Source organism: Equus caballus, chromosome 16 (genome assembly GCF_041296265.1).
Source record: "Equus caballus isolate H_3958 breed thoroughbred chromosome 16, TB-T2T, whole genome shotgun sequence".
Lineage (NCBI taxonomy): Eukaryota > Metazoa > Chordata > Mammalia > Perissodactyla > Equidae > Equus > Equus caballus.
The window spans coordinates 16,373,440-16,398,792 of record NC_091699.1 but is presented as its reverse complement, the minus strand read 5'-3'; the positions used below and the strand labels follow the sequence as shown (position 1 = coordinate 16,398,792).

The window sequence follows — 25,353 nt, the reverse complement described above, 5'->3', positions numbered from 1 at the left end:
CACTGGTGGCTGATTGTGAAGTTCCCAGACCCCCAGCTTCTCCACCACTCGGGGAGCTGGAGGGGGTATTTTTAACTAAATGGATCCATCGCCTCTGCTCTTGATCTTTTTTTCACACCTGAACTCGAATTTTTCCTGTTCCCTTGGAAGCCAGGGAGGCCTAACAGTGTAAGAGAAAGACCAATGAATGAGGAGTTAGAAATCTGGGAGAGGCTGTGGTTAAGGAGGGAGGGCCGGGTTCCTGACCTCCGCTGGTCCAGCCTTTCCCTCTGTGTGGGCTGAGGCATCTGAAATCCTAGGGTTTTGCAGAAAAAGGCTAAAAGATTTGTGTGATTTGAGTGTGTTGCTAATTGCAGAAGAGCATATATGAGGCTCTCACCAAGTTTCTTTTCTGGGGACCTCCCCTTTCTCCTTAGTCACGTGACCTTCCCTGTTGTACATATGCCCCAGTCCTTCTCCTCTACCCCTTCGATATCTGTTAGAATTTGGCTCCCTCATGGCCACACAGGGTGATTCTGCTAGTATCAGGTTTTTCTGGGTGATTTCACTAATTAGCCTTCTGACTAAACCTATCTGTGCCCCGGTTTCTTTGTCTGAAAACTAGGAATAATAGAGTACCTGCCACCAGTTTGTCAGCCTGGTTGTTACATTCCCCTAGTATTTGAGATCTCAGAGAAACTAGTTCTCTGCTTTATGTTTCAAAACTGTACCGGAGGCCAGGGAGGGAAGAATCAGAGGGCTTGTGTTTAGGTCTTTGCCTCTCCTGGGATCTGGGATCTGGTGAGGGTTCACTTTCTCACCCATTCACAATCCCAGCACATTGCCTTTGGCATCACATGAGAACAGCAGAGCTCCCTGGCCAGACACCAAGTTCTCCTTTCATTTTCACTAAGCAGCTGCCACACTCATGGCATTTTATATATTGTTTTCTGCCTGTTATTGGGAGTAGACAAATTTGGTGACTTTGAGGGGAGGGTCCCTCTGAGATGATGACTTTGGTTCATATTTTCTAAATTTCTTTATTGTGGCTGCCGTTGGTGTGAGGAGAGGCCTCAAATTGAGTTGGAAAAGGCTCTGCCTTATATCACTGTGTCTCTGAGCACGTCCGCTCTCTCATAAATTGGTCAGGGCAGGCACACTGGGATTTTGGAAGCTGAAATGGGCCTATCAATGAAAGCAGCATTCCAGAGAAAGCAAGAATGCCACCATCCCATATTGCTGTAAATTTATCTGAAATTCTTATTAGTCTTTGTGGGTTTTTTAGAGACAGATGTACTAGGGTTGAATTAAAGCATTTTATTTCCAGGAGGGATAAGGATAACATATTAAATTCAGACTCATCTTGAAATCCCATTTCTTCCGAGTCTTTCCTGATTCACTGGATAAGTGGTTATAATGAACATTATCTTCCTATTCATTGCCAATACCACCCCAAGCTCCCAAATCCATTCTTTTGTCTATGCATGGAGGAAATAACCCTTATCAGATATTACATTTGTTTAATTGGTAACTGTGTGCTTGTGACTTGATGTAAGTTTCAAAGGAGGCAGGTGTTAGATGCCAAGCCCAGTACCTTGAGCAGACAGGGACTGCTGGAGATAAGGTGGAGGAGGGTGGGGTGAGCTCCCAGGGACCCAACTAGTGCCTGGGAACTGGCTGCCATTTTAGTCTTGGCAGTACCGGGACTCTGAGAGCCTGCCGTGGGCCTTCCTGGCATCAGTGTGATGTCTGTGTAACTCTCCCACATGCTGGGAAGATAGGGCCCCACATGCCTTGGTGCCATGCCAGGGTGTGGGCAGCAGCAGGACAGAGGTTGTTAGGCAGAGCTGGCATCAGCTCCCCAGGGATGCTGGAGAGCTTTGGGAGCTCAGGCAGGTATCCAAAGGCAGAGCAGGAATCCAGCCAGGCCGAGGTGGGCAGACTGGGCTTAAAAGTCAGATGAGGTGGTGGAGAGAACCAGAGAAGGCAGGGAAGGTCTGAGGGGTTGGTCCTGATAGTCAAAGCAAATTGAAGAACCAGAGAATGGTAAGGACAGCAGGGTGCAACGGAGAATGCACTGGGCAAGAAGAGACCTAGGTGCTGTCCCAGTGCAGCCCCAACGCCAGGCATGATCCGGGAGCCTACGCTTTCTCCAGCCTCAGTCTCCTCATTTGTAACATGAGATGTCTGGTCTAGAGCTCTCTAAAGTCTCTTTCAATAATAAAGTCTTAGGGGCTTGGGAGGCCATGAATCATACTCTCAGTCCTGATGGAGGCATTAGAGACCTGCAGTCACCAACCATGTGTCACTAAGGGAAATGACCCAGAAATTCCACTGTCTTCCAGCATTTCAAAAATAACACAATTCTATCTTTATTCACAAAAGGACCACAACAGATGATCACTTAAACTGCAGTTTGATAATGGAATTTGGGAGGAAATATAATAAAAAATGTTCTTTGTGGTAAAAAGTTTGAGGAACTAATAAAATTCAACCCTCTCATTTTATATGTGGAGCAAATGAGGCCTGGAGAGGAGAAATCTTTTGCTCAAGGACACCTAGCAAGTTAGAAGCAGAACAAGCCTCAGAAGACTCCACTTTTCTAACAATCCAGTTCTGAGCTTTTACTGCTACACCCCCCTCTCCTCCCACTGGCTCATGTGCCAACATCCCTTATAGAGAATAGGGCCTGAGCTTTTGAAAAATGTTCTAGCTTTCCTTTCTTTGATAAATGGAAGGCAGGTTTGATCTGACAACTTTTCCTTCTAGCAGTTCTAGATATTGGTGGCTTAGAGTATAAACTAACCCAGTCGCAATAGCAGGAGGATGCTGGATTACCCCTGCTGCCAGTGCACTGGAGGTGGGTGTGTAGGTGTGTGCATGAATGGATTGAGCTGGAAAGTTCTGTTTGTTTCATGTGGAAAGAGCATGGTCTCTGCAGAGCCTGAAAGGCAGTTACTTGAAGGAGTAGGAAGAATTATGGATTTGGAATAAAAGGGCTTGACTATGAATCTGGCTCAACTACTGTGTGACCTCTCTGGGCCTCAGTTTCTTCAGTTAAAAAGGAGGAGGGGGGCAGGAGGTGCTAGATATTTGCCAAAGGCCTTTCAACCCTGACACTGTAAGTATGTGTACTTTACCTCTTCTTCCTCATGGAGCTGTTCTGGTTTCTCATAGGTGAAGGGTCCGATGAGTTCAATTCTTAGATAAGAAGTAAGTCTCAGAAAGATTGGGTCTGTCTAGCCTGCATACCATGACCTTCAAAATCTTCCTGAAGAACAGCTTCATTCATGAGCCCCCTGCTCAAACTGATGACTCCATGCTGCCTACAGGAAAAAGCTACCATTCCTTTGCCTGGTTTTTGAACTTCCAAGACTTGGGCACATAGTACCTATTCAGTTTCATCACTTGCCATCTCTAGAGATGCAGGTGTTTAAGGTTAGAGACCCAAATTTCAATACCAGCTTCATCTCTTTGCAGCTCTGCAACTTTAGGCAACTTTCCTATCCTCTCTAAGCCTCATGTGTAAAATGAAGATGATAAAGTACCTAATTACTAATTTGATATGAGGATTGAATGAAATATCATTAAAATTGAGTAGGTACTGAATGAATGTTAGCTCACTCTCTCTCCTTTCCCCAACTAAAGCATATGTTCCTTGAGAATAGGAATTGTACACCTCTTTTATATTCTCAGAGCACTTTGCACAAAGCACTCAACAGAGCAAATGCTCCACAAATATTTGTTTGATAGTTTGATGTTTTGTCTGTTTGTTCCAGAAGTTGTCTAGATAAGCTGAAACATTTGCTTTTCTTTTGCAGTTTGCCCAGCTGGTGACCATCTACAAGACACTGGGAGGAGAAAAGTTCCCACTCATTGAGCAAACATACTACCCCAACCACAAAGAGATGGTAGGTAATGTAGTGTGGACTTTAGTCTCTCTGCTATTTCTACTCTGAGCTTAGCTACGTGGTGACTATGGGGCTCTGAGGAAGGCCTCAGCATCTCAACCCCAGAGATCTATTGGGGCTGACCTGCAAATCTGCTTTGTGGGGCCAGAGTGGCTGGATTTTAGCTGATAGCCCCTTGTCTCCAAAATCTGGAGACAAAATAGGGAAGAGCAGAAACAAGAGCAGTTTACCAAGCTGAGAAAGTAACAAACCTATGGATCAACAATCAGAAGATTCCGCGACTTTGGATTCTAGCCCTGGCCCTGCCACATGTCACTGGACTAGTTATATTCCCTCATTGTGTGTCAGTTTCCCAACTGGAAAGTCAGGTGTACGTAATTATGCCTGACCAGTATATCTAATATAGTACTTAAAAAATTCAAGTGAGGTTCTTTAAGTAACAGCCTTCTGGAAAAGTGTGAAGCGCTCCTCAGATGGAACATGTTGTTCCTGTTATTAGTCACCAGACCATTCCATTCCCTTGGCTTCCTCAAGATTGCAGTAAGACTGGGTTAATAATATGCCTTCTCTGAGGCTATCCTAGGATGTCAGAAGGATCAGAGAGATGGCATGGTTGGTTGGTACTGAGGCTATTGCTAACGTTTTTCCTCCATGGAGACCTCGAGCTCAACCTGTTTCTTCCTCTCTGTCCCCACATCCTCTGCTCCAGGCCTGTGTTGTCAGTTGGTGATCCTGCTTGACCCACCAATGGAGACTCTGCCATAGCATTCCAACTGTTGTACTCTGGCACAGAGATCATGTTTGTTCCCCCTCCCACTCCCTTCTCCAAAAGGGATCTCCATTTATACCATTTCTGTGAATCAAGAGACTTCTTCTGGCATATTGTGCATGGCCCTGCTTCTCAGCAAACATACGTAGAAGCTGAATAACAACCTTGGGCCTTGAAAAAAAAACTACCTCCCTCACCTTTGCCAGAGCTTCCCCCAGGGAGAGGCTCTGGAATGTTAAGCCCTTGTCCTTAATAAATCCTTGAGACCAACATCAGGGCTTTCCTTTTCAGGGCAAGCCAGGAAGCCTTGCAGAGGCTGAGGAACCCTAAGAGGTCTGTGCTTGGAGTTCTCAGGGAGTCCAAGACACAGTGGTGAGGGGACTGAGCTGAAGGGAGGACAGGGAGTAAGGATGGCTTTTTCCTGCTATAATATCTAGCAGGGCTGACCACAGAAAAAACTGCAACTATTGCAAAATATATTCTCTCCATGTACCATCCTTTTCCCCCAAAGGACCTTGTGTTATTTCTCACCTGTCCTGTATCCTGAAATTTGCCCTAAAGAGAAGACATCCTAAGATCTCTCTGAGGTGTCAAAAGCTAAAGGGGAATTTCAGCTCTACAAGAGAAAGGCTTTTTTGGCTTAAAGAAAAGTTTTGAAGTAGGAGTGAAGACATTAGTAATCTAGTAGAAAAAGACTTTCTAAAATAAAAAGCAGAGAAGTCTTATGGACATCAGCATTAAGGACAGTTAACCTGGAGATACAATACCTAAGTCTGTTCTTGTCCAAAAAGGTGTGCTAACTGGGCCAGATGCTCTTCCAGGAATGGTATAGAGGGGATTACAGCATGCGGAGGAAGTTTAGGCCGTTGTAGGTATCACACCGAATGACTCCATACTCCCCCAAGTCACTCTCACAGATGAAAGTGTCTGAGAGGATTAGGATGAGTTGAGACAGGAGTAGAGGATACACAGCCATAGTATGTTGTTCTTGTCATTCCTCCAATCAGCCTGTTTAGGATACTGTCAACCCCCCTTCTGTATCGTACATCACAACGCTATACTATCTCATACGTATAATATTTATCATTTCTCCCCTAGCAGATCAGTTAAGGTAGGAGAAAACAAATTTTCCTTGGGAGAAAAGGGAATAGTTCTGGCTTTGGAAGACAAACCAAGCCAGAATCAAAACTTTCAGTAACAGGTACCAGCTAGACTAAAGGATCTGGGAGGCAGGGGAGAAGGACTGAGGCCAGGGTAGAAAAGTCATACTTCTTTCCCTAGCCCTTGACAGGTTCTGGACTGGGGTCTTGGACACAAGCTGTAACATGCCCCATCCCTGCCCTAATGCTAGCCAGACTGTCTACTTGGTACTTCCCATGGGGTGGCAGCAATGAGGCAGATGGTGACAGCCAGAGGTCTGCAGGGAAGGAGAACTGGCTTGGTCTTCAGGACTCTTGAAGGAGTGTGGTGGTCACTGGTCCCTACTAGGGCTGGATGATGTCAACAAACTCCTTCCTGAGGGGCAGGCGGCCCTGGTACCACCTGCAGGTGCCATCAACATGCTTCAGGCAGACATAATGCTGGGCCTGGTACCCATAGAGCTTCTGTTCCAACAGCCAGTCTGTCCAGAGGCACTCGTTGCGGGCCGAGATCGTACAGGGCAGTGTGTAGCAGGTGGTGATCTAGAGTCAGAGCCACACAACATCAAAGTGAGTAGAGTGTTCTTTTTCCATTACTGCATTTCAGACTCCTACATATCCTTACAGCCTAGCTCAAATACCCCTGCCTTTTGGAGCCTTTCCTAGTCTCCAAACTTCCCCCTGAGTTCTCCTTCCCCTGTGCTCCCCACATACAGTATTACCTCTCTAATGGCATCTCTGGAGTCAGACAGACCCGGTCCTTACTCCACCACTGACCTTGAGCAACTCACTTCACTTCCTAGAGCGTTAATTTCTTCACCTTAAAATAGAAATCTTAATTCTTCGAAAATTTGTTATAAAGGCTAAATTAAATATTTTAAATAAATTGACCATTACAGGGCTTGGCAAAAAATAGATTCTCCTTAAATGGTAGCTATTTTATCTCAGTCAGCTTTATTTGATGGCCACCTTCCCAGCCAAAATGTTAAGTACTTTGAGATCAAGGACTATGGACCATCTTGCTTTCCTATCCTCAACTTTATACAGTGCCAGATCCTTGGCAGATCTCAAGTATTGTATAGTAAGTGAATAAATGCATGCATGAATGAAGGAATACATGAACAATGAGGCTGCAAGGCTCAAGACTCTTCTCTGACCTCCAAAAGACCTTGGAAATGGACATTTTCTTACTTGGCAGCCACAGTTCAGAAGGTAGTGATGATTCAGACTTTCTCTCTGCAAAAAGGACAAGTTCTCCCAGGGCTCAATGTAGTTGCACAGATGAATGAAGACTTTCCCATCATTGAGGACCTGACCTTCAAGGGGAGAGGCAAGAGAACCTAGCATGAAGAATCTACTTGTGGAGCTCCAGGAGCCCAGTTCCTTGAATAGCACAGAATTGCAACCTCTTCAATGGTGTTTTGGTGGAAGTGGTGACATAAGGCTCAATGAAGGGACCAGAAAAACCTCTATAATCTTTATATCATAGTACAAGGGAGAGTTGTGGGGTAAAGGCCTTTTTCTTTAGCACGGTGCAGAGAGAAGAACACAGGTTTTAAAGTCAGACTCTTGGTGGAACCCTCTTTTTTTCTATCATTTACTAGCTGTGTGACCTTAAGAGAGTCACATAACTTCTCAGTTGGAAGATGAGAGTAATAAAGTTTTGTCAGGATTAAATGAGAGCATATCTGTGAAGTTCCCAGCACAGTTGTGGGCCCACAGAAGATGTTCAACACATAATAGGTCCGTTTTCCTTCCCAACCCTTCCCAATATCTTACATGGGCCAGTCTCCTGCCTCATTGATACCTATCTTGATAACTCCTTCTCCTTCCCCACGGGAAAGTTCCCTTTCTTATAAACTCTTTCCTGTCTTCCAAAGCCCCTCTTCAGTACCACCTTATCCTCAAAGCCATCCCTGACCACACTAGCCCACACCTCTCTTAGAATTTCAGTTGCTTAATCATTTACTCACTGAGCAACTCCTATGACCTGATACCCAGAATACAGAAATAAATATGACAGGCTCTCTGCCCCCAAGGAGCTTAAAAACTAGTAGGACAGACAGATAAGTAGGCAAAATCACACTGTTGTGGTTATATACAAGATGCAGTATAAGAACAAAAGAAAGCACAGTTATCTCTGTCTGTGGAAGGGGTGGAGGCAAGGAAGCTGTCTAAGAGGAGCTGATGCTTATGTTGGGCCTTGAAGGAATGGGTAGGAGTTCACCTGCCGGACAAGTTGGGAGAAAGACTTCTGGACAGTGGGACTATCCTGTGCAAAGATGGAGGGGTGCAACCCAGAAGAACACCTTCTGCAACAGAAAATGGTTTAGTTCAGTTCTGGAGGAAATGAGGGGCTGAGAACTGTCACTGACAAATGGCAGGAGACAAAGCTGGAGAGGTCAACAGTGTTCTGGTCACAAAGGGCTTTTCAGCATTAGGCAAAAGAACCTGTGCCTTCTCCTAAAGAGCATAGGCGCCACTGATGACTTTTCAGTAGACTTGTGTTTTGTCATTTATCCCTACCCTTGGTTAGACTTGACCTTGAGGGCAGAGAGCATGCCTCTTGCTTCCCCTGATGCACCACAGTGCCTAGCAGAAGGCTAGGCACTCAGAGGGTAGGTGCTTAGGAAGGAGGTGGCCTTGTCTGCTGCTCCTGGGATGAGGAGGACTCAGTGGCATGCCCTGCCTCTGCCTCTCCCATCTAGAGTCTCCCAGATCAGCACAATTCTACATCCTTAGAGCTGGGGAGCCTCTACTAGTGTGGCTTCCAATGACTGTGACTTCTCAAGAGCCAAGTCTAGACTGTGAGCTCTTTGAGGACTGTGACTTCTTACTGAGTCTCCACTCTCCTGCCAAGGCCTCACAGTGAGTAGATGGTCATTCATCGCTGAGTGGATGGACAGATAGTGGAATTCCTTGTCCTGTTCTCCCCACCTGCTGTGTCTTTCTTTTCCTTGCCTTTTTTTAAAAATATTTTCCATCCTTTAGGACCAATTTAGATCCCACTTACACAATGAAGCTTCCCTAATTGTTTACAACCACACAAATACCTCCTTTTCCTGAACTACAAAATAATTTAGTATTACATTCGTTTACTATGCAGTCATATTCTTGTGTGGTTCTTCAGCTATTCTATCCCAATCAATTCAGTATCAATGAGACCTGCCTGGGCCCAAGTTCATGGAGACAGAACCATGTTAGACTCAAAGTTCCTGTTAGGGCCTGTACTTTACTGTACCCCCTAGAATTAGCCACACAGGTTCACTATGAGCCAAGAGTGTGACCCAATGTTGCTGTCTAATACTAATGCTGTCATAGGCTACAGTAACTATAATGTGTGTGTTGGGAGTGGGGGTGTTGCACACTACAATCCTCCTTTACTCTGTGAAACTAAGACCTCATCTGTAGTGTTGCATCCAGTTCAAGGTCCTATGCTAGGTGAGGGATAGGGACAGGCTATATCCCATTTGAGAAGGTGGCCAGAGTAGGAAGGAGTCTGGGACCCAGGACCAGCAGACCTGGAGCTAGAGTGCAAGTATCTGTCATCCTCAGGCCTCTGAAGGATCATCATAGAACAGAGGGCAGGAGTGAACCCACAAAGGGCATTTTCAGAGGGGAAGATTTTGGCTCCAGATACCAAAAATCTTATACCAATTAAAACTGTTTGCAAATGGAACCAGCTGTCCTAGGCTGGGAGAGCAGCCTGTCCTTAAAATAGTGAAGCAGCAGCCAAGATCACTGTAATGAGGACTCACATTGAAAGGGAGGTTACCAAGGCTCCTCCCAAATCAGAGGCTGCCTCTTAGTCACACAGCTCTGCTTTATGCACAAGAAAATGCCACCTGGCTCAGCTTACCACTCAGGGACAGCCTTGGCTTCTCCTTGGCTGTCTGCCTTAGGACAGAGACTATTAGGGCCACTTGCTGGTCTTTAACTTACCGGTCAAGAGATACTGCTTCTGGCTGTTGGCTTCTAGTTTCACACCACACAGGGAGGAATCAAAAGGTGTATAGATATACTGAACATCCTTGACTTTCTCAAACCCTTTAAACATCTGAAAGGCAATTACCAAAAAGCAGTACTGGGTCAGCGAGTGTACTTTATATCTTAGAGGAAAAACTTATTTCTCAACCTAAAAAAATTAAGTAAAAGTCTAGTTCAGGATTTGGAGCACACAGATGGCCCAACTAGGTCATTTCTCTCTTTAAAAAAATCTAAACCTTGGTTTATTCCAGTGAGAGGGGAGGTACCTATTGTAGCCCCATGCACAGGCAGCTGTAGGACTAGATGGACATTGAGGGCCTGTCTTGCACTGTCACTAGGATTCTGTGGTCCCAGCATGTCATCCACTTCCACTTCAGCATCTATATCCCAAAATCACTAAGCTGGATAGCCTGACCTATCAGCCCCACCCCTCCCAGAACACAGACCCCACTCCTCCCAACAGCCCAAGGGGGTAAACGCCCTGTCCTGTCCCCATGTACCTTTATTTGTTTGATTTCATACCGGATCATTTTTTGAGTGTCAGCAGGATTTGCACTGGCAGGAACTACCTTCTCACTGGAGATTTTGGCCCGGATTGCTGCATAGGAAGAGAAAAGAGGGAACTTTCAGCAACCTGTGGGAGCAGTCCATCTGCGATCTGGCTGACCTGGGACCCCTGGATGATTTTGTAGGGGAATTCTGGGTTTAGGTCTTATTGGGTTGTGAGGAGGACGATGTATGTGAGAGTGGAGACCTGGAAACTCCTTACGTCTGTTAGGTCCTATAGTCTCTATGCTTTACCTGCTAATTTTGAGAGTCTAGTTCTCTGTAGCCCAGGGTGCAGTGGGGTGGAGATGGGCATCAGGGTAGAGGAGGGAGAAGGAGCCCCTTGAGGGCAGTCAGTGTGTGGTCATCTGATGTAGCCCGAGGCCTCAAACAGAGCCTACCCAGAGTTGATGTTAGTAAATGTTTGTTGAATTAATAAATGTCCCGACCCTGCACAGAGGTAGTTCATCTCTCGCCATTTGGGCATTAATCAAAAACTGTTTATGAAGTTCTTCCTCTGTGCCTGGCCTAATACCAGGTACTAGGCCCGTAAACATAATTAAGACAGGATCCCCCATCCTGCAGAATTCTTGATCTAGTGGAGAACACGCAAAGAACAACAGCAACAGTATAGTAGGAGCACAAAGATGTTAGGGGTGCTGTGGTAGCACCAAAGAGTCAGGGAGCCTTCAGAAGAGATACCTGAGTAAGACCTTGAAGGATGAATAGGAATTTAAGGGTGTAGAGGAAGGGCATCCCAGGCAGAAGGAAGAGAAAGGGCAAAAAGCGTGTGTTGGGCTAGGGGCGTGGTGGCAACCTCAGTTGTAAGCTTAGACACAGAGGCATGTTTGTAATGAAAGCCCAACCTCCTGGCCCCTCACTCCCCCTTTCAGCCATCCAATAGTTCAGAATAATCACGGGGTAGTTCCAGTGACTTGTTTTTCAGTGACACTCCATAATTGCAGTAGGCAGGGATGAGGGGGTCGCTATGGAGGCCCCTTACGCAGTCTTCATTTCCTTCCAAGTCAGCCGGGCTCTGCGCTTGCAAGGTTGCTATTGCGCCTGTCCTGCCCGACCCATCAGCCCCAGCAGGAGGCAACTGGTGCGGGATTTGAGCTCCTCCCTATCCCTCCAGACTCCAGGTCTACAGCTCAGCCCCATACCAATCCTACACAGCCACCCCCTGCTGTGGACCTCACGGGCCTCCGGACTCACCAAGCGCCGAGTGGCAGACGTGCCGCTGGGGGTGCGCGGGGGCGCAGCTGCACGCCTCGCCCAGCCCTGGCGGCCGCAGCAGTGCCAACAGCCGCAGCAACAGCGCCCAGCTCGGCGCTGTCCGGGGGCTCCGGGGCATGACACTGCAGAGCCCCGACTGAGCCTATGGGATCTGTTGGACCAAACAGCCCCTCCAGGGCTCTTTCAGAACGCGTCGCGCCCCTCGCCCCAGGCTTTATGAGGTGGACCTAGGGCCAATCCCGCCCAGATGGGCTCCGCCCTCCTTTGGCTGCAGGCCACCCGAGGCTGCAGGAGCAGCTACCCTCCTGGCCGGCAGGCTCAGTGAGATGAAGAGGAAAGCCAGGAGAGAAGCCCCTGGCCCCTATTTCCTTGCCTGAGCAATTAAGCCTTCTAGAAGTAGAGGGAAGGCACTGGGAAAGGGGAAAGTGTCACGACAGAACAACAGCAAAGACAAATGCATGAGGGCAGAAAGACCGAGGGAATGTGATTTTTCAGAAGGAACAAGAGTGAGGAGAGGCACAAACACAAAGAGTGAGACAGGGAGAGTCAGAGAGAGGCAGACAGAATTACAACAGGCAAAAGAGACAGTGACAGAGAAGGACGGACCCCTTGCTGAGCTGCACACTGGGAATGAGACAAGCTACTCAGGGCTTCTTTCAGCTTCAGGAAGTGTTTTCAATGCCCTATTTATGAGGCTCCAAAGCAACAGCAAACAGTAATGGAATAGGACAGAGAAAGTTGGGGTGTGTGTGTGTCTTGGCTCTGTCAGCTGGGGGGTGGGGAGCGATGTCAGAAAGCAACCAGTGCTTTAGAAACCCTTTCCCATACCCAGAGCCTTGGACTCTGCAGATGGTGAGGACAGTGCTCTTGGTGGGGACTCAAAACACAGGGTATCCCGTCACTTAGGGCAAACTTGGGACTTCAAGGCCCTCTCCAGAACCTTAGGCAACACTGATTTCCTGTCTCATGTGAATACTCACTGGAGAGACTATGTCTTGTAATAGAAGGTGGGGCAACTTAGAAAACAAAGAAACAAGCCTCATGGGGTCACTGCAGCTGGAAGCTTGTCCCCTCTGTCAGAGCACAGTACTCCAAGGCTCCAAATAGAAAGAGATCCATGGAATTATTGTTGTAGGATGTTCCCACACAGTATTGGACTCAAGGTAGGAAGCTGAGTGCTGATTCTGTCACTAGGTAGCTTTGCAACCTTTTCCTCTCTGGGCCTCACTTTTTTCTCCATAAAATAAGGTGGAACTACATGATTTCCAAGGACCTTTGACGCTCTTTGCCCCAGCCTCAACTGGCCTCAGCCAGGAATGCCGAAATTCTAGGTCAGGTCCTCTGAGGATCTGGTCATACTTAGGATTCCCCTGGGGATCTGACTTTTCATCAGAGTCAACATTATTTCCTTCAGAAGACATCTTTTAATTTTGATGTAGTAGTGATGTTTGAAAAGAAGGAAACTGAAAGAGAGCTGAGCCTGACTGAGAAATAGGAGATTTGGTGTCCAGGTTGGTGGTTCATACAACAACCAGACCAAGATAGAGTCTGATGTATTCTTGGACAGAATGTTGAAAAGCATCCAGTGCAGTCCAGTCTCCTCATTCGGCGTATGTGAAGACTGAGGCTCAGTGAGGTAGAATCACTTGCAGAAAGTGGATGGCCGAGAGGACTAGGATGCACGTCTAGTGTTCCTTCCACTCCACCGTGTTGCTTCTTACGTCACCACTTTGTAACAGTTTGACATTCTGCCTTTAGAGGGTAGTTCTTCTTTTAAGTTTTTATTATTCCTCTTTTAAAATATGGCTACTTCAAGGTAGAGTTTACTCTCTTAAGGATTTCTTTCAAATGATAAACATGTTACATTTTTATGTCAGCTCTCTTCCAAACCGTAAGCTGGGCAGAAACAGGCCTTAGCATACTAAACTGTGTTTGGTGGTGAGTTTGGGTGTTGGTAAATAATGAAGAGAGTATGAAAGATGGGGAGAAAAGCCAGATTCAGTACAGAAAAGCTGGACATTTGAAGGGGGAGGGGAGAGTACTAAGAGGTACATGACAAAAGGGACATTAGGATTCCCAAAATACATTTCTTTTTGAATTCAGGTTTACTAAGGTACGATTTACATACACTAAAATTCACCCTTTCAAAGATGCTTTTTTTTTTTTTTTTTAATTCTTTTTGGCCAAGGGCCATTCCTGCCCAGGGTTTGTCTAATGCAGAGAAGATTGAAGCAAGGAGTTTTAAAGACGTAGAGAGTACCAAGTAGGAGAGAAGGGTTCTTAAGCTCTGTCACTAATATGCAGTGACCTTAGGCAAATCACTGTCATTCTTTGGGCCTCAGTTTTTTTAATTTGTAAAGCAGTAGGTGGGACTAGTTCTTTAAAGGGCCCTTTCTAGGGTGTTCCCAAGGAAAATCTTTGTAAGATTTCACAGGGAAACAGGCTCACTCTGACTGATTCATTCCCTTCTCCTCTCCTTTCAGCTGACACTGCCCACATTCCCTGTGGTGGTGAAGATCGGTCATGCTCACTCCGGCATGGGCAAGGTAAGGCCAGGCCTGCTGTGCTTTAGGGTTGAGGCCAAGAAGGGCACTTTTCAGAGAGCCTGCTTATGGACTGTTCTCCCTCTGTTACTGATGAATTCTTTCCAAGGAGAAGATGATTTGGCCCCTCTGAAGTCATGAGTGTTTCCTAAACAGGCCTCTTTCTAAAAGCAGAGTGCAGGCCACCAACTTGGTCCTTTGGGCCTTTGCAGCAAGTGTGGCTCCTGAGCCCTGGAAAGGGAGCCAGATAGAAGGGGCCTCCTAGGGAGATGTGGCACCTAGGTTTACATCTGGATGGGAAATACCTTGATGGGTTTAGAGGCTCACTGCTTATGTGACTCTCAGTGTGTGTATGTGTGTATCTCCCTTTCTCCCTCTACCTTGTTCCAATTAGGTCAAAGTTGAAAACCACTATGACTTCCAGGACATTGCTAGTGTGGTGGCCCTCACCCAGACCTACGCCACAGCAGAGCCTTTCATCGACGCCAAGTATGACATCCGGGTACAGAAGATAGGCAACAACTACAAGGCTTACATGTGAGTGGGAGTGGGGTCCCAGCAGATACTCTTTACTTTCTCCTCAGCCCAGTGGAGAATTGGAGCCTCCGGGTAGCAGCCAACTCTCAGTTTAACTTCATCTGGCCTACAAGGCAAAGAACAGAGTGAGGGTGCCATTCAAGCCAGGAAGTATTAGCCTGGATTCCTTTCAAGTCAGAGGAGGGGTCCATGAACTATGATGAAAAATAAAATTAATATTTATTTTCACTAGCCTCTAAGTGAAATTTGGCATTCTCCTCAGTTATGAACAGAGACAACAGTCTACAATACTAGCAGCAGCACATCTGACCTTGTCGCTAAAGGTAATCATAGAGATTTTTGTTATCACACTACAGTTATGACAGATATCTCTAAATACCAATTACTTTTGTCATTACTTAAGAATCATGGTAGTTGTTAGACCTGCAGCTACATTTACAACTGTAAATTCATTTGTTATTTACAAAGAAACATATTTTTTACTAATCACAGATTTGTTTAATATTTTGATGACTCTATTTTGATAATTCTTTTAAACAAATTGAGTTCCTTTGTTGTCCTATGTACTTTATACATTTACACATCTTATATATTTTATACATTAAAAAGAATCCACAAGCATCACCAGGCTGCCAGAGCACAGAAAAAGTCAAGAAACTCCTGATGTAAATAGATAGCGCTGAAAACACTACAGAGCATTAAAAGCCTAGTGGTTATGAGAATAGATGACTTCTCCACATAACTGGGTCCATTTGCCAGAATGGAAAGTTAAAGGTTTCCTCCATTAGAATTTAGAAAAAGGAAAGATTTCAGGACTGCCTGATCTACCATAATATACATAAGAATGCAGATGGCTTACAATTCCAATTTTGGAAATAGTAACCTACTACTTCTTAAAAATTTTAAGGTAGTGCTTTCTTTACAAAGAAACGACATTATATTATACGAATTTGACCTTTGCCACTCATAACTTCAGCAGACTTCAGGGATGAGCAGCTGCCCTTTCCCTTACCCATCTGTTTCCCTCATCCCTATTTTAGTGCTTATACTCCCCACCCCTGGAGTTAATTAGGACCCCCTTCCTACACTCCCTTCTTGAAAACCTTCACACACTTCCAATTCACACACCCTTTTCGCACATGTGAGTCCGTATCTCTCTCCTTTGAGCTCTCTGGGCAAGAATGATGGAACCATCTCTGTAGCCCCACTACCTTGTGCAGCAGCAGGCGCGTCATAGGCACCCAATAAGTATTCAAGGAAGAGCCCTTGTAGAGAATTGAGGCATAGAATCTTTTTTACCTTTATTGACTAGATTCCTACTTTCAAAAACTTTATATATTTTTATTTATAGTCTTTCTGCTTCCGAAAGGAATTCAGAGTTGCTTTTAAATTAGGCACAATGTAAGACAGGATAGTTTAAAAGACCATTACAAAACCTAGCTAAAAGAAGCAGAAAACTCGATATGTTCAGGCACCTAGGGAAACAGATTTCTTATCCTTTGATTTTAAAATCCCCTAGATAAACACAAAACATTTATGACAGTGAAACAAGAGTGTCTTGATACTTAAAAGGAGACACCGCATTTTTTTTTTTTTTAAAGATTTTATTTTTCCTTTTTCTCCCCAAAGCCCCCCAGTACATAGTTGTATATTCTTCGTTGTGGGTCCTTCTAGTTGTGGCATGTGGGACGCTGCCTCAGCGTGGTTTGATGAGCAGTGCCATGTCCGGGCCCAGGATTCGAACCAACGAAACACTGGGCCGCCTGCAGCAGAGCGCGCGAACTTAACCACTCGGCCACGGGGCCAGCCCCGACACCGCATTTTTAATGATTAGGGCTTCCAAAAACAATTTAAACAAAGCATCAGAAAAGAGAATCCCCAAACATTGATGAAAGGTGAGCGACCAGAGCAGCTTTAGAAAACATTTACTTACTTTTTTATTTGCAAGCAACAGTCGGTTATTTGGGGAATGTTTCAATCCTCCCAGCTCCTTTTCCCCAAACTTTTGGCCATTCCCTTGCTCTCAGAAGAAGGAAGTGAACTGGCAATAGCCAAGATAAGGTTTGAGATTCTTCCCTTCTCTCCCTTCTCTCACCTTAGAAATCCAGAGACAGCTACTTTTGGTGGAAAGAAGGTGCTATTCCTGCTCCCCTCTCTGTAGGGAATAATGTGTGTCCCTCTGTGGAGGCCAGATGACCTACAAGTCCTGAGAGGCAGCCAGGCTGTCACCGAGTGCCTTCTCAGTGTCCCTTCTCCTCCCATGTGCCCCTAGGTAGCCCGTTGTATGGATCTGTGCCCTGCATCCCATTGTTAGAGAAAGATGTGAAGTGTAAGGGACATTATTACTACTCACTCAAAGTTTCTGAGACCCCGTTATGTACCATGACCCTGTGCTCGGGACATGGAAGTGAGTGACTCTCTATCCCTGCCCTTGAGGAGCCCAGCCTGGTCACAGGGACACACTTGTAAACCACCAGTGTTAGGAACATGGTGTTATTTTTATTGTGATCTGTCTTTGTATTTCTATTAGGATTTTGCAAGCCACTCAGCTCTTAGTTTGTTTTTTCTCACCTAGGTAGTGGGGTTTAGGAGAAAGTATAAGCACAATGAGGGAACCAAGAGTCCTGGATTTTTATCTCATATTTACTTTGACTAGATATACACTCTTGGACAAGTCATCTAAACTTGTGAATCTTAATTGCCTTGTCTGTGAAGCGGAGGCGAGAATCCCAGCCTACTCACAACTGGGGGTTTACAACAAGGCTATGGTGGGGGGTTTGCAATGAGGCTATGGTGAGGGCTTTCGAGAGGAAGCACCTTGGAAAGCAGTCAGTACTGTACAAGTGTGCAGAGTTGTTATTACCGCAGCTGTTGACTCACTGGGCTGCCTTAGGGCTCTGAAAAACTAGCTTTATGTCTAGGTTTCTCAGTGTCTGAAATCAGATCTCTGGGGAGGGTACTCCTGGGAACTGCTGAGTGGAGACAAGCATATCCAATCTCCAATCAGTAGTCATTAATAAGGATGGCACTGAAGGGCTCATCAGTGGTGTGAGCAGGGGTTTTCTGTCCCCTAGGCTATCCCCTTTCTCTTGACTGTGTCTAAGTGAAGACTAATAATTAAAAAGACATATTTTTGGTGTTTTACAGTTTATTTAAAACTGTATCAATTTGGTCCTCATGACAACCCTGTGGTTACACAGGAATAAGAGAGGTTCAGAGAAGTGAAGTGTTTTGCCCAAGCTCACCCAACCAGTCAAGAGTAAATCCAGAACCAGAAACCAGGTCATCTGCCTCCTATTTAGTCCAAGACTAGTTGACTTTAGCACATGCTCATGGATGGAGGGTGTAGAGGGTATGGCAGAGAAGAGGTTGGTGACTTGATTCCATCAGCTCCATTTGATGTATGAGGCAGCTTAAGCCTGAAGAGCGTAACTAACTTGTCCAGAGTCATACTGCTAGTACTATAGGCCTCAGAAATTGACTGTTGAATGAATAAGTGAGCTAGTGAGGAAGCCATTGGGAGATAGTCACAAGAACCCTAGTGTGTTCCCCGGATCAGTAGAATTCAGTTTGTATATACCAAGTCAGCCCAGATATTAAGTGGGTAGGCTTCTGGGAATACAAGATGCAATATATATCCTCAAGTGCTTTACAGATTTACAGACAGAAGACTTAGCTGAAATAACTAAAGTGAAAAATAGTTGCAGGATTGAAGTGAGTTACAGGCAAAGTCCTATAAGGGTTCTAAGGAGAGCAAGTGTTCATCTAGTTGAAAAAATCAGGGAAGGCTCTATGGAGCCAGAGCAGTCTGGGCTGAACTCTTATAGAGAAGAGGAGAGGATTGCAGGTGGAGGTTTGGCAGAGGCAGCCAGGCTCTAGGCTCAGCAGACTGGCCCCTGGGCTGAGGTGAGTTAAAATTCTGTAAAGTTGCATGCCCTCCTCTTGCTGGTGTGGCTCATTGCCTGTCCTTTCCTGGTGGGACCTTGTTGCAGGAGGACGTCAATCTCAGGGAACTGGAAGACAAATACTGGCTCTGCAATGCTGGAGCAGATCGCCATGTCAGACAGGTGAGTGAGAGAAGGAATCCAGTCCCCAGCCCAGCAAGAGAGAGGCTTCTATAGGTGAAGAGGTGTAAAAAATGAGCACTCCCCAAATGGAGCCTCTAATCACACAGGACAGATAGAACACAGAGCCCCAAGCAGCCAGTTAAGATCAGGCGGGACTGGGTTATATGCTAAATTATGGAGATAAAGACTAGATATACCATAGAAGCTCCAAGAAAGGAGTAATTATTGTGGGCTGAAATAGCAAAGGGAGGCCACCTAGAGTAGGTGAGACCTGCTCTAAGCCTGGAAAGATGGGTAGGATCTGGAGAGCAAAGTGGAGGGGTACTGTAGATAAGGAGGTGTGCTTGATGCAAGTGGAGGGAGGAGAGCTAGGGAGGGGGAATGGAAGAGGTAGAGGCAGCAAAGAGAGCATAGCCAGCAAGCAGGTTTGATGTGAGCTAGTGCCCCAGGCGCATGACACCTTCCCATCCCCTCTAGGTACAAGCTGTGGGTAGACACCTGCTCTGAGATATTTGGTGGCCTGGACATCTGTGCTGTCAAAGCCGTACATGGCAAAGATGGGAAAGACTACATTTTTGAGGTAAGTCTGGCCCAAGGAGTATTTCGATAAGAGTCAACCCCCAAGATTAGAGGCCAAGCTCTTGGCTTAAGAACCATATGGGCAGACCAGACTGTGTTTAGTTTAGAGTCTCCCAGGCCAGGGGAAGGTTCCCAGATGACACAATCAGTGGGTAGCAAAATACCTCCGCCAATGGAAGCTGTTGTTTCCAACCAGCTAGGCTGACCCACAGCAGGGTACAAGATGCCAGATCTGGGTTCCTGGGGGTTCTAGCCTAATGCTGTTCCTCGAGAAAGACTGTAGTGATTTTACCATTCTTGATCTGAGAAAGCTGGCCTTGAGAATCCTTCGGCCCAATCTGCTTATTTTGCAGGTGAGAATATGGAGGCCTAACACCATGAGCATGTGCCCAAGGCCACAGAGTGAATCAGTGTCTCAACCTGGGCTAGAACTCAGGTCTCCTGGATGCAGGAGATTCTTCTTAGCATCTCTGTGAGCCTTGGAGACACTTTACTCAGCCTGGTGCTCTAACATAAGTTTAAGTGACTCCCTTTTCCTGTATTAAAAGGAAAATCAAATATGAATTCTTCACACATATTCTTGCCCAATCTTCCTGGGAGCAGGAGAGGCTCTTTGCCAGGAGTTGGTATTTTCAGAGGATTAGTGTCAGGAGCCCAGAGTGGGCTTAGGAATCTACTCTGTGGTCTGCTTGGCATGTAACCTTCTGAATGGTCATACCTCCTCTCCATGGATGGGCCTCAATTTTCTCAACCATAAATGAGAGAGTTGGACTACAGAGTCTATGATCCTGGGCAGGCAGACACTTCCTAAAGGAGGAAGACATTGATCTGGACCTTGAGGTACAGGAAGAATCAGGTTGATGGCAAAAAAAGGAAGGCATCCCAGGTCATAAGCAAAGGCAGGAATCTAGTTGTTTAATGGGCAGAGTATGTGCGGAGATAGAGATTGTGTGTGTGAAAAGTCACAGAGAGGAAAACTACCTGCTCCTAACCAGAGAGTTAAGGGAATGACCTTCATGTGTTCCTGCTTTCCCGACCTACAAACTCTGAGCCCTGGAGCTGTACCCTCTCGTTGCTCTCTACCTCCCAACTACTTTCCGTCACCAGTCTTTTAGTCTCACTGAGCCTTGGCCTGGGTGAAGGTTGGGAGGAAGGACCCAAGCAAAGGTTTGTAGGAGGAAGGGGCAAAGGTCCTATTTCTGCAAAGGAACATGCTTCCAGCTGAAGATAAGAACATCAGCTTCATTCCCAACCTATCTCTGCTGGCTTAAGTCTTTTTGAAAGACTGTGCTAGGCGTTTAATGTTTTCAGACCCTTCCTAACCTGGGCCACATCTTCCACCAGGTCATGGACTGTAGCATGCCACTGATTGGGGAACACCAGGTGGAGGACAAACAACTCATCACTGAACTAGTCATCAGCAAGATGAACCAGCTGCTGTCTAGGACCCCTGTCCTGTCTCCTCAGAGACCGTTAACCACCCAACAGCCACAGGTAAGCAGCTGGGAGGAGACACAGGAGAGCCAAGAACCATTCCCAAGCCCACCACTCTAGACTGTGGTGGCTCTAGGGGGGAGCAGAGGTTAGTCCCATCTAGGAGATATTTCATTTTTCAAAAATAACCCCAAACTCTTCTCTCCACTCAACTTTTGTGTAATGTAGTGGCAAGATCTTTGGTGGTATCACATCTCTGATAGCTTGTTCGGGCTGAGTTGGACCTCTGACCAAGTGCAAGAATCTGTTCCTGTACTTCAGGAACGTTAGACAGTAGAGAGTTACAGTAGGGTAATTATGAGAATAAAATTTAATTGCTTGTTAGAGATACAAGCCCATTATTTAAATATTGAACTTAACTAGACATGATAAAAAGATTTTCCTGGTTAAAAAAAATATCAGGCCTGCAGTAGATTTTATGATTTTGTGAATCGGTTGGAATCAAGATGTTTAGGTTCTAGTCTTGCCTTTTAGTCCACACTGTCTCTCTCAGTGATGGGATGGCAGATTATTGCTCATTCCTGCTCTAAAGGAAGAGAGACAAGTAGTCCCCTTCTTCCCTTTAACCTTGAGAGATACAGAGAACACCTGGTAGCTGCTTAAAGAATTTATCACAGAGTAAGAGAGCCTGATGCTGCCCAGACAAGATAAGCAAAAATAGGCTGCTCTGGGATTCTATGAGTGTCCCTTAAGTACTTTTATAAATACGTGCAACACTCTCGTGGCCTCCTATAGGAAAGTCATTCTGAATGAGACTGAAGGCTATGTTGAGAGTCAGGAGACCCAAGTTCAGCCTTGTTCTTGCCACTGACTCACCAAGTGACCTTGGGTAGATTTCTTCCTTTTTTCTGTGCCTCAGCATCTTCATGTGTAAGATGAAGGGTTGAACCAAAAAAATCACTAAGATCTCTTCTAGCAATAAAATTTAGATTATACAAAAATGATAATCTGATGCATGAAATTTCAGTAACAAAAGTGGGGCTGGCCCCATGGCCTAGTGGTTAAGTTCGGCATGCTCTGCTTCGGCGGCCCAGATTTGGTTCCCAGGCGCAGACCTACATCACTCATTGGTGGCCATGCTATGGCAGGTGACCCACATACAAAATAGAGGAAGACTGGCACAGATGTTAGCTCAGGGACAATCTTCCTCAAGCAAAAAGAGGAGGCTTGGCAACAGATGTTAGCTCAGGGCAAATCTTCCTCAGCAAAACAAAACAAAACAAAAAGTTCTGTAACAAAGAAAGACAAAGAATTATTCACAAAATAATCATTTCTACCCCACAGAAAGCATTAGCTCTTCTTTAGTACAAGCTCTTTACTTTGTAAACGTTGAATATTGCAGCTTAAATATTTTAAAGAGAAGTCTATCAGAGTCAAGGCAGGAAACCTAGTAAGGAATGACCTTCCCTAAATTTAAGGGCTCCTGCAAAAATCCCTTGTTGCAAAACCCTTCGGGCTCAAGGGTAAGCTTTTCTCTGCTCAGCCTCACATTTGAAGCTACAACAGGATATTGTGGAAAGCACACCATGCTGGGAGTCAGGACTCTCAGGGGCTAGTCCCCCTCTGCCATAACATTATCTGACCTTGGGTAAGTCACCTCCCTTCTCTAGACTTCTGTTTCCTCATCTGTGGGATGGAGTTGAGTTAGATGATCTCTAGATCCCTTTCAATTCTGAGGTCACGTGAAACCTGGAGTCAGCCCAACTACAAAATCTGAAGGCACAGTCCTCACTCCTGACATGAACAGAAAGTTCACAGAGTTCCCAAAACCACCCTCAGGTTCGATAATTCTCTGAAAGGACTCGTAGAACTTACTGAAAGCTGTACTCACAGATGTATTTCAGGAAAGGATACAGGGCAAAAGTAAGCTGGAGGAAGATGTGTAAGGCAGAGTCCGGAAGGGTTCCAAACATAAAGCGTCTGTTGTCCTTAGTACCCGTTACCCTCTTGGCATCTGTATATGACAATGAAATATTGCCAGTCAGTGAAGCACACCCAAGCTTCGATGTTCAGGGTTCTTATTGAGGTTTCATTGCATAGTGTTAAAAAACAAAATTCAGCTGAGTAAATTTAAAGATCTAATTGACTTTATTCAATGATTTATGAATCTAGCAGCATCCTGTCTAGCAAATAGAAAGGAGCTCCAAAGAGCTGCACAGAATGAAAGGCTTTATAGACAGAAGGGGACAGGGACAAGGGAAACGCAAATTACCTCATCTTTCTTTGGGCAGTGAAGGAGGGTCTGTTAGACAGATTGCCTCACTGCTGCTGACCAGGATATTCCAGACTGACCAGTTAAGGTTATATTCCTGGCAGAGGCTGAAACTGGAGTTAGGTTAGGTAGTAAGTCATGGTTTGCTGATGTGGGCCTTAGCACAGGGGACTCCATTTTGGGTCTGTTGTTTCTTTTCTGTTTTTTTCCGAGGAAGATTAGCCCTAAGCTAACATCTGCCAATCGTCCTCTTTTTTTCTGAGGAAGACTGACCCTGAGCTAACCCCATGCCCATATTCCTCTACTTTATATGGCTTGCCATACAGTGCCATGTCCACACCCAGGATCGAACCGGCGAACCCCGGGCCATTGAAGTGGAACGTGTGCACTTAACTGCTGTGCCACCAGGCCGGCCCCTGTTCCTTTTTAACAGTAGGCATGCTTGATTGATTGATCACCTGGTTAAACTCAGTCTCCAACTCCCCACTCCCTGGAGATCAGGCTAATACCTTGTGGCCTGAGGGGCCCATCATAAGTCTTCTGGTTATCATACACTATCAGATGTAGTCTGAGGGGCCCCCACCGTGAATAACAAAGACAGTCCTATCACTCAGGAAATTCCAAGAGTTTAGAGGTTACCACCCAGGAGCAGGGGCAAAGGCCAGATCTCTCTTTGGGCAAGGCCAAATTCTTTACTATATTTATAATTAAATTAATTTGGCAAATGTTTCTCAAATATTTTCAGCCCCTTGTGGGCAGGGGTTGTGCCTTATTCGTCTGTGTTTCCACTGACTAGTACAGCTCTAGCCCAAAGTATGTGCTTAAAATTAGTTAATAGACTTAGGGCCACACTGATGAATGAGGTATAGTTTCTGTCCAAAATTGGTTTATGTTCCAAATTGAAATCATAACTGAATTCACAGAGGTCGTCACCATTTGTCAGATAGTGTCTTCCTGTATCCTCTGTTAGCTTCCTCCTGAGCCTTGTGCCTTGACCCCTGGCCACCCAAAAACCAGAAGACATCCAACACTCTGTCACACTTGGCAAAATGCTGCAACTTGGGCTTGAAGTCATGACCGTACTGGTCATATTTCCACTTCCCATTTCTCATTGGTAATAGCACATTTCCACTGGTTATGATTGAGGAGACATTTCAGTCGTTTCATTTCAGCCTGTGGCTCCAGGCCCATGGAGATGTCAGACCAGGTTGCCTTCATATTCTCGCTGTCACATCTCCCAGCTTACCTGCATCTTTACCCACATGAATCTACTTCTAAGGCCCGCCCTCCACTGGTGATCTGGATCTCACCTCCTTTTTGCTTTCACGTACCCCTGCTCTTTTCCATCTTCAATTTCTCCTTTCCCAGAAGATTATCACATCCACACACAAATATCTTCCATTTCAAAAACAAAATAAAAAACAGGGGCCGGCCCTGTGACCGAGCAGTTAAGTTCGCGCACTCCACTTCAGCGGCCCAGGGTTTCACCGGTTCGGATCCTGGGTGCAGACCTAGCACTGCTCATCAGGCCATGCTGAGGTGGCATCCCACATAGCAGAGCAAGAAGGACCTTCAACTAGAATATACTACTATATATCGGGGGCTTTGGGGAGAAGAAGAAGAGGAAAAAAAACACTTAAAGATAAAAAAATAAAAAACAAAGATCTCCCTCAACCCCGTATTCTCTTCCAGCTACTACTCCATTTCTCTGCTCTCCTTCACAGTAAATCTTCTTGAGTTGTTTCATCTACTATCTCCCCTTCATCACATCATATTTTTCCTACCCTCTCCTGTCAACATTCCACCCCCACCATCCCACTGAAATTGCTTTTGTTAAAGTTGCCTCCATGTCTCCAGGCCCAGTGACTTTTCTTTTTATCTTGCATGACTTCTCAGTAGCCTTGACACAGTTGATGACTCCCTCCTTCTCGAAACACTTTCTTTTCTAGGCCTCTGGGACCCTACCCTTGCCTAGTTTTCATTCTACATCATTGGCTTCTCTTTCTCAGCTCCTTTGCTGGCTCTTGCACTTCTGCTAAACCTCTAAATGTCAGTGCCCAGAACTTGGTCTGTGTTTACATTCCTTGGTGATCTTGCCAGCCTGTATCTATCTCATGCCATCACCACTCCTTGAACTCCAGATTCACATTTCTAACTCCTGTTTGCTGTCTTTATTCGCATGTCTAAAAGGTGACCTTAATGTAAAAGGCCAAAGCAGAACTCTTGTTTTTTCCCCTTAAATCTGTCTCCCCTACCATTTTTTCCCAAGCAGTTCACAAAGGCCCCTACCTGTCTCTTTGCCCTTGTACCAACCTCGCTCTTGATCACTGTGCCCTAGCCAGACTGGTGAGGGG

General features: G+C 45.7%; 2 protein-coding genes across 2 annotated transcripts in view; one reads left to right on the top strand and one right to left on the bottom strand.

The window, feature by feature from the left end:
* The window catches only part of SYN2 (synapsin II), a 174,966-nt gene that overhangs the window by 131,557 nt on the left and 18,056 nt on the right, over positions 1–25,353 (top strand). The window contains exons 5-10 of the mRNA XM_023619950.2: positions 3,801–3,890; positions 14,051–14,113; positions 14,505–14,647; positions 18,640–18,714; positions 19,192–19,294; positions 20,638–20,787. Of these exons, the coding sequence (XP_023475718.1) occupies positions 3,801–3,890; positions 14,051–14,113; positions 14,505–14,647; positions 18,640–18,714; positions 19,192–19,294; positions 20,638–20,787 (624 nt within the window). The remainder of the gene's footprint in view (positions 1–3,800; positions 3,891–14,050; positions 14,114–14,504; positions 14,648–18,639; positions 18,715–19,191; positions 19,295–20,637; positions 20,788–25,353) is intronic.
* TIMP4 (TIMP metallopeptidase inhibitor 4) lies at positions 1,282–12,230 on the bottom strand. The gene is made up of 5 exons (XM_001492577.5): positions 11,547–12,230; positions 10,286–10,383; positions 9,741–9,855; positions 6,990–7,114; positions 1,282–6,341 (listed from the first exon to the last, which is right to left on the bottom strand). The coding sequence occupies exons 1-5, from the start codon at positions 11,683–11,685 to the stop codon at positions 6,144–6,146; spliced, it is 675 nt and encodes a 224-aa protein (XP_001492627.2). The 5' UTR covers positions 11,686–12,230; the 3' UTR covers positions 1,282–6,143.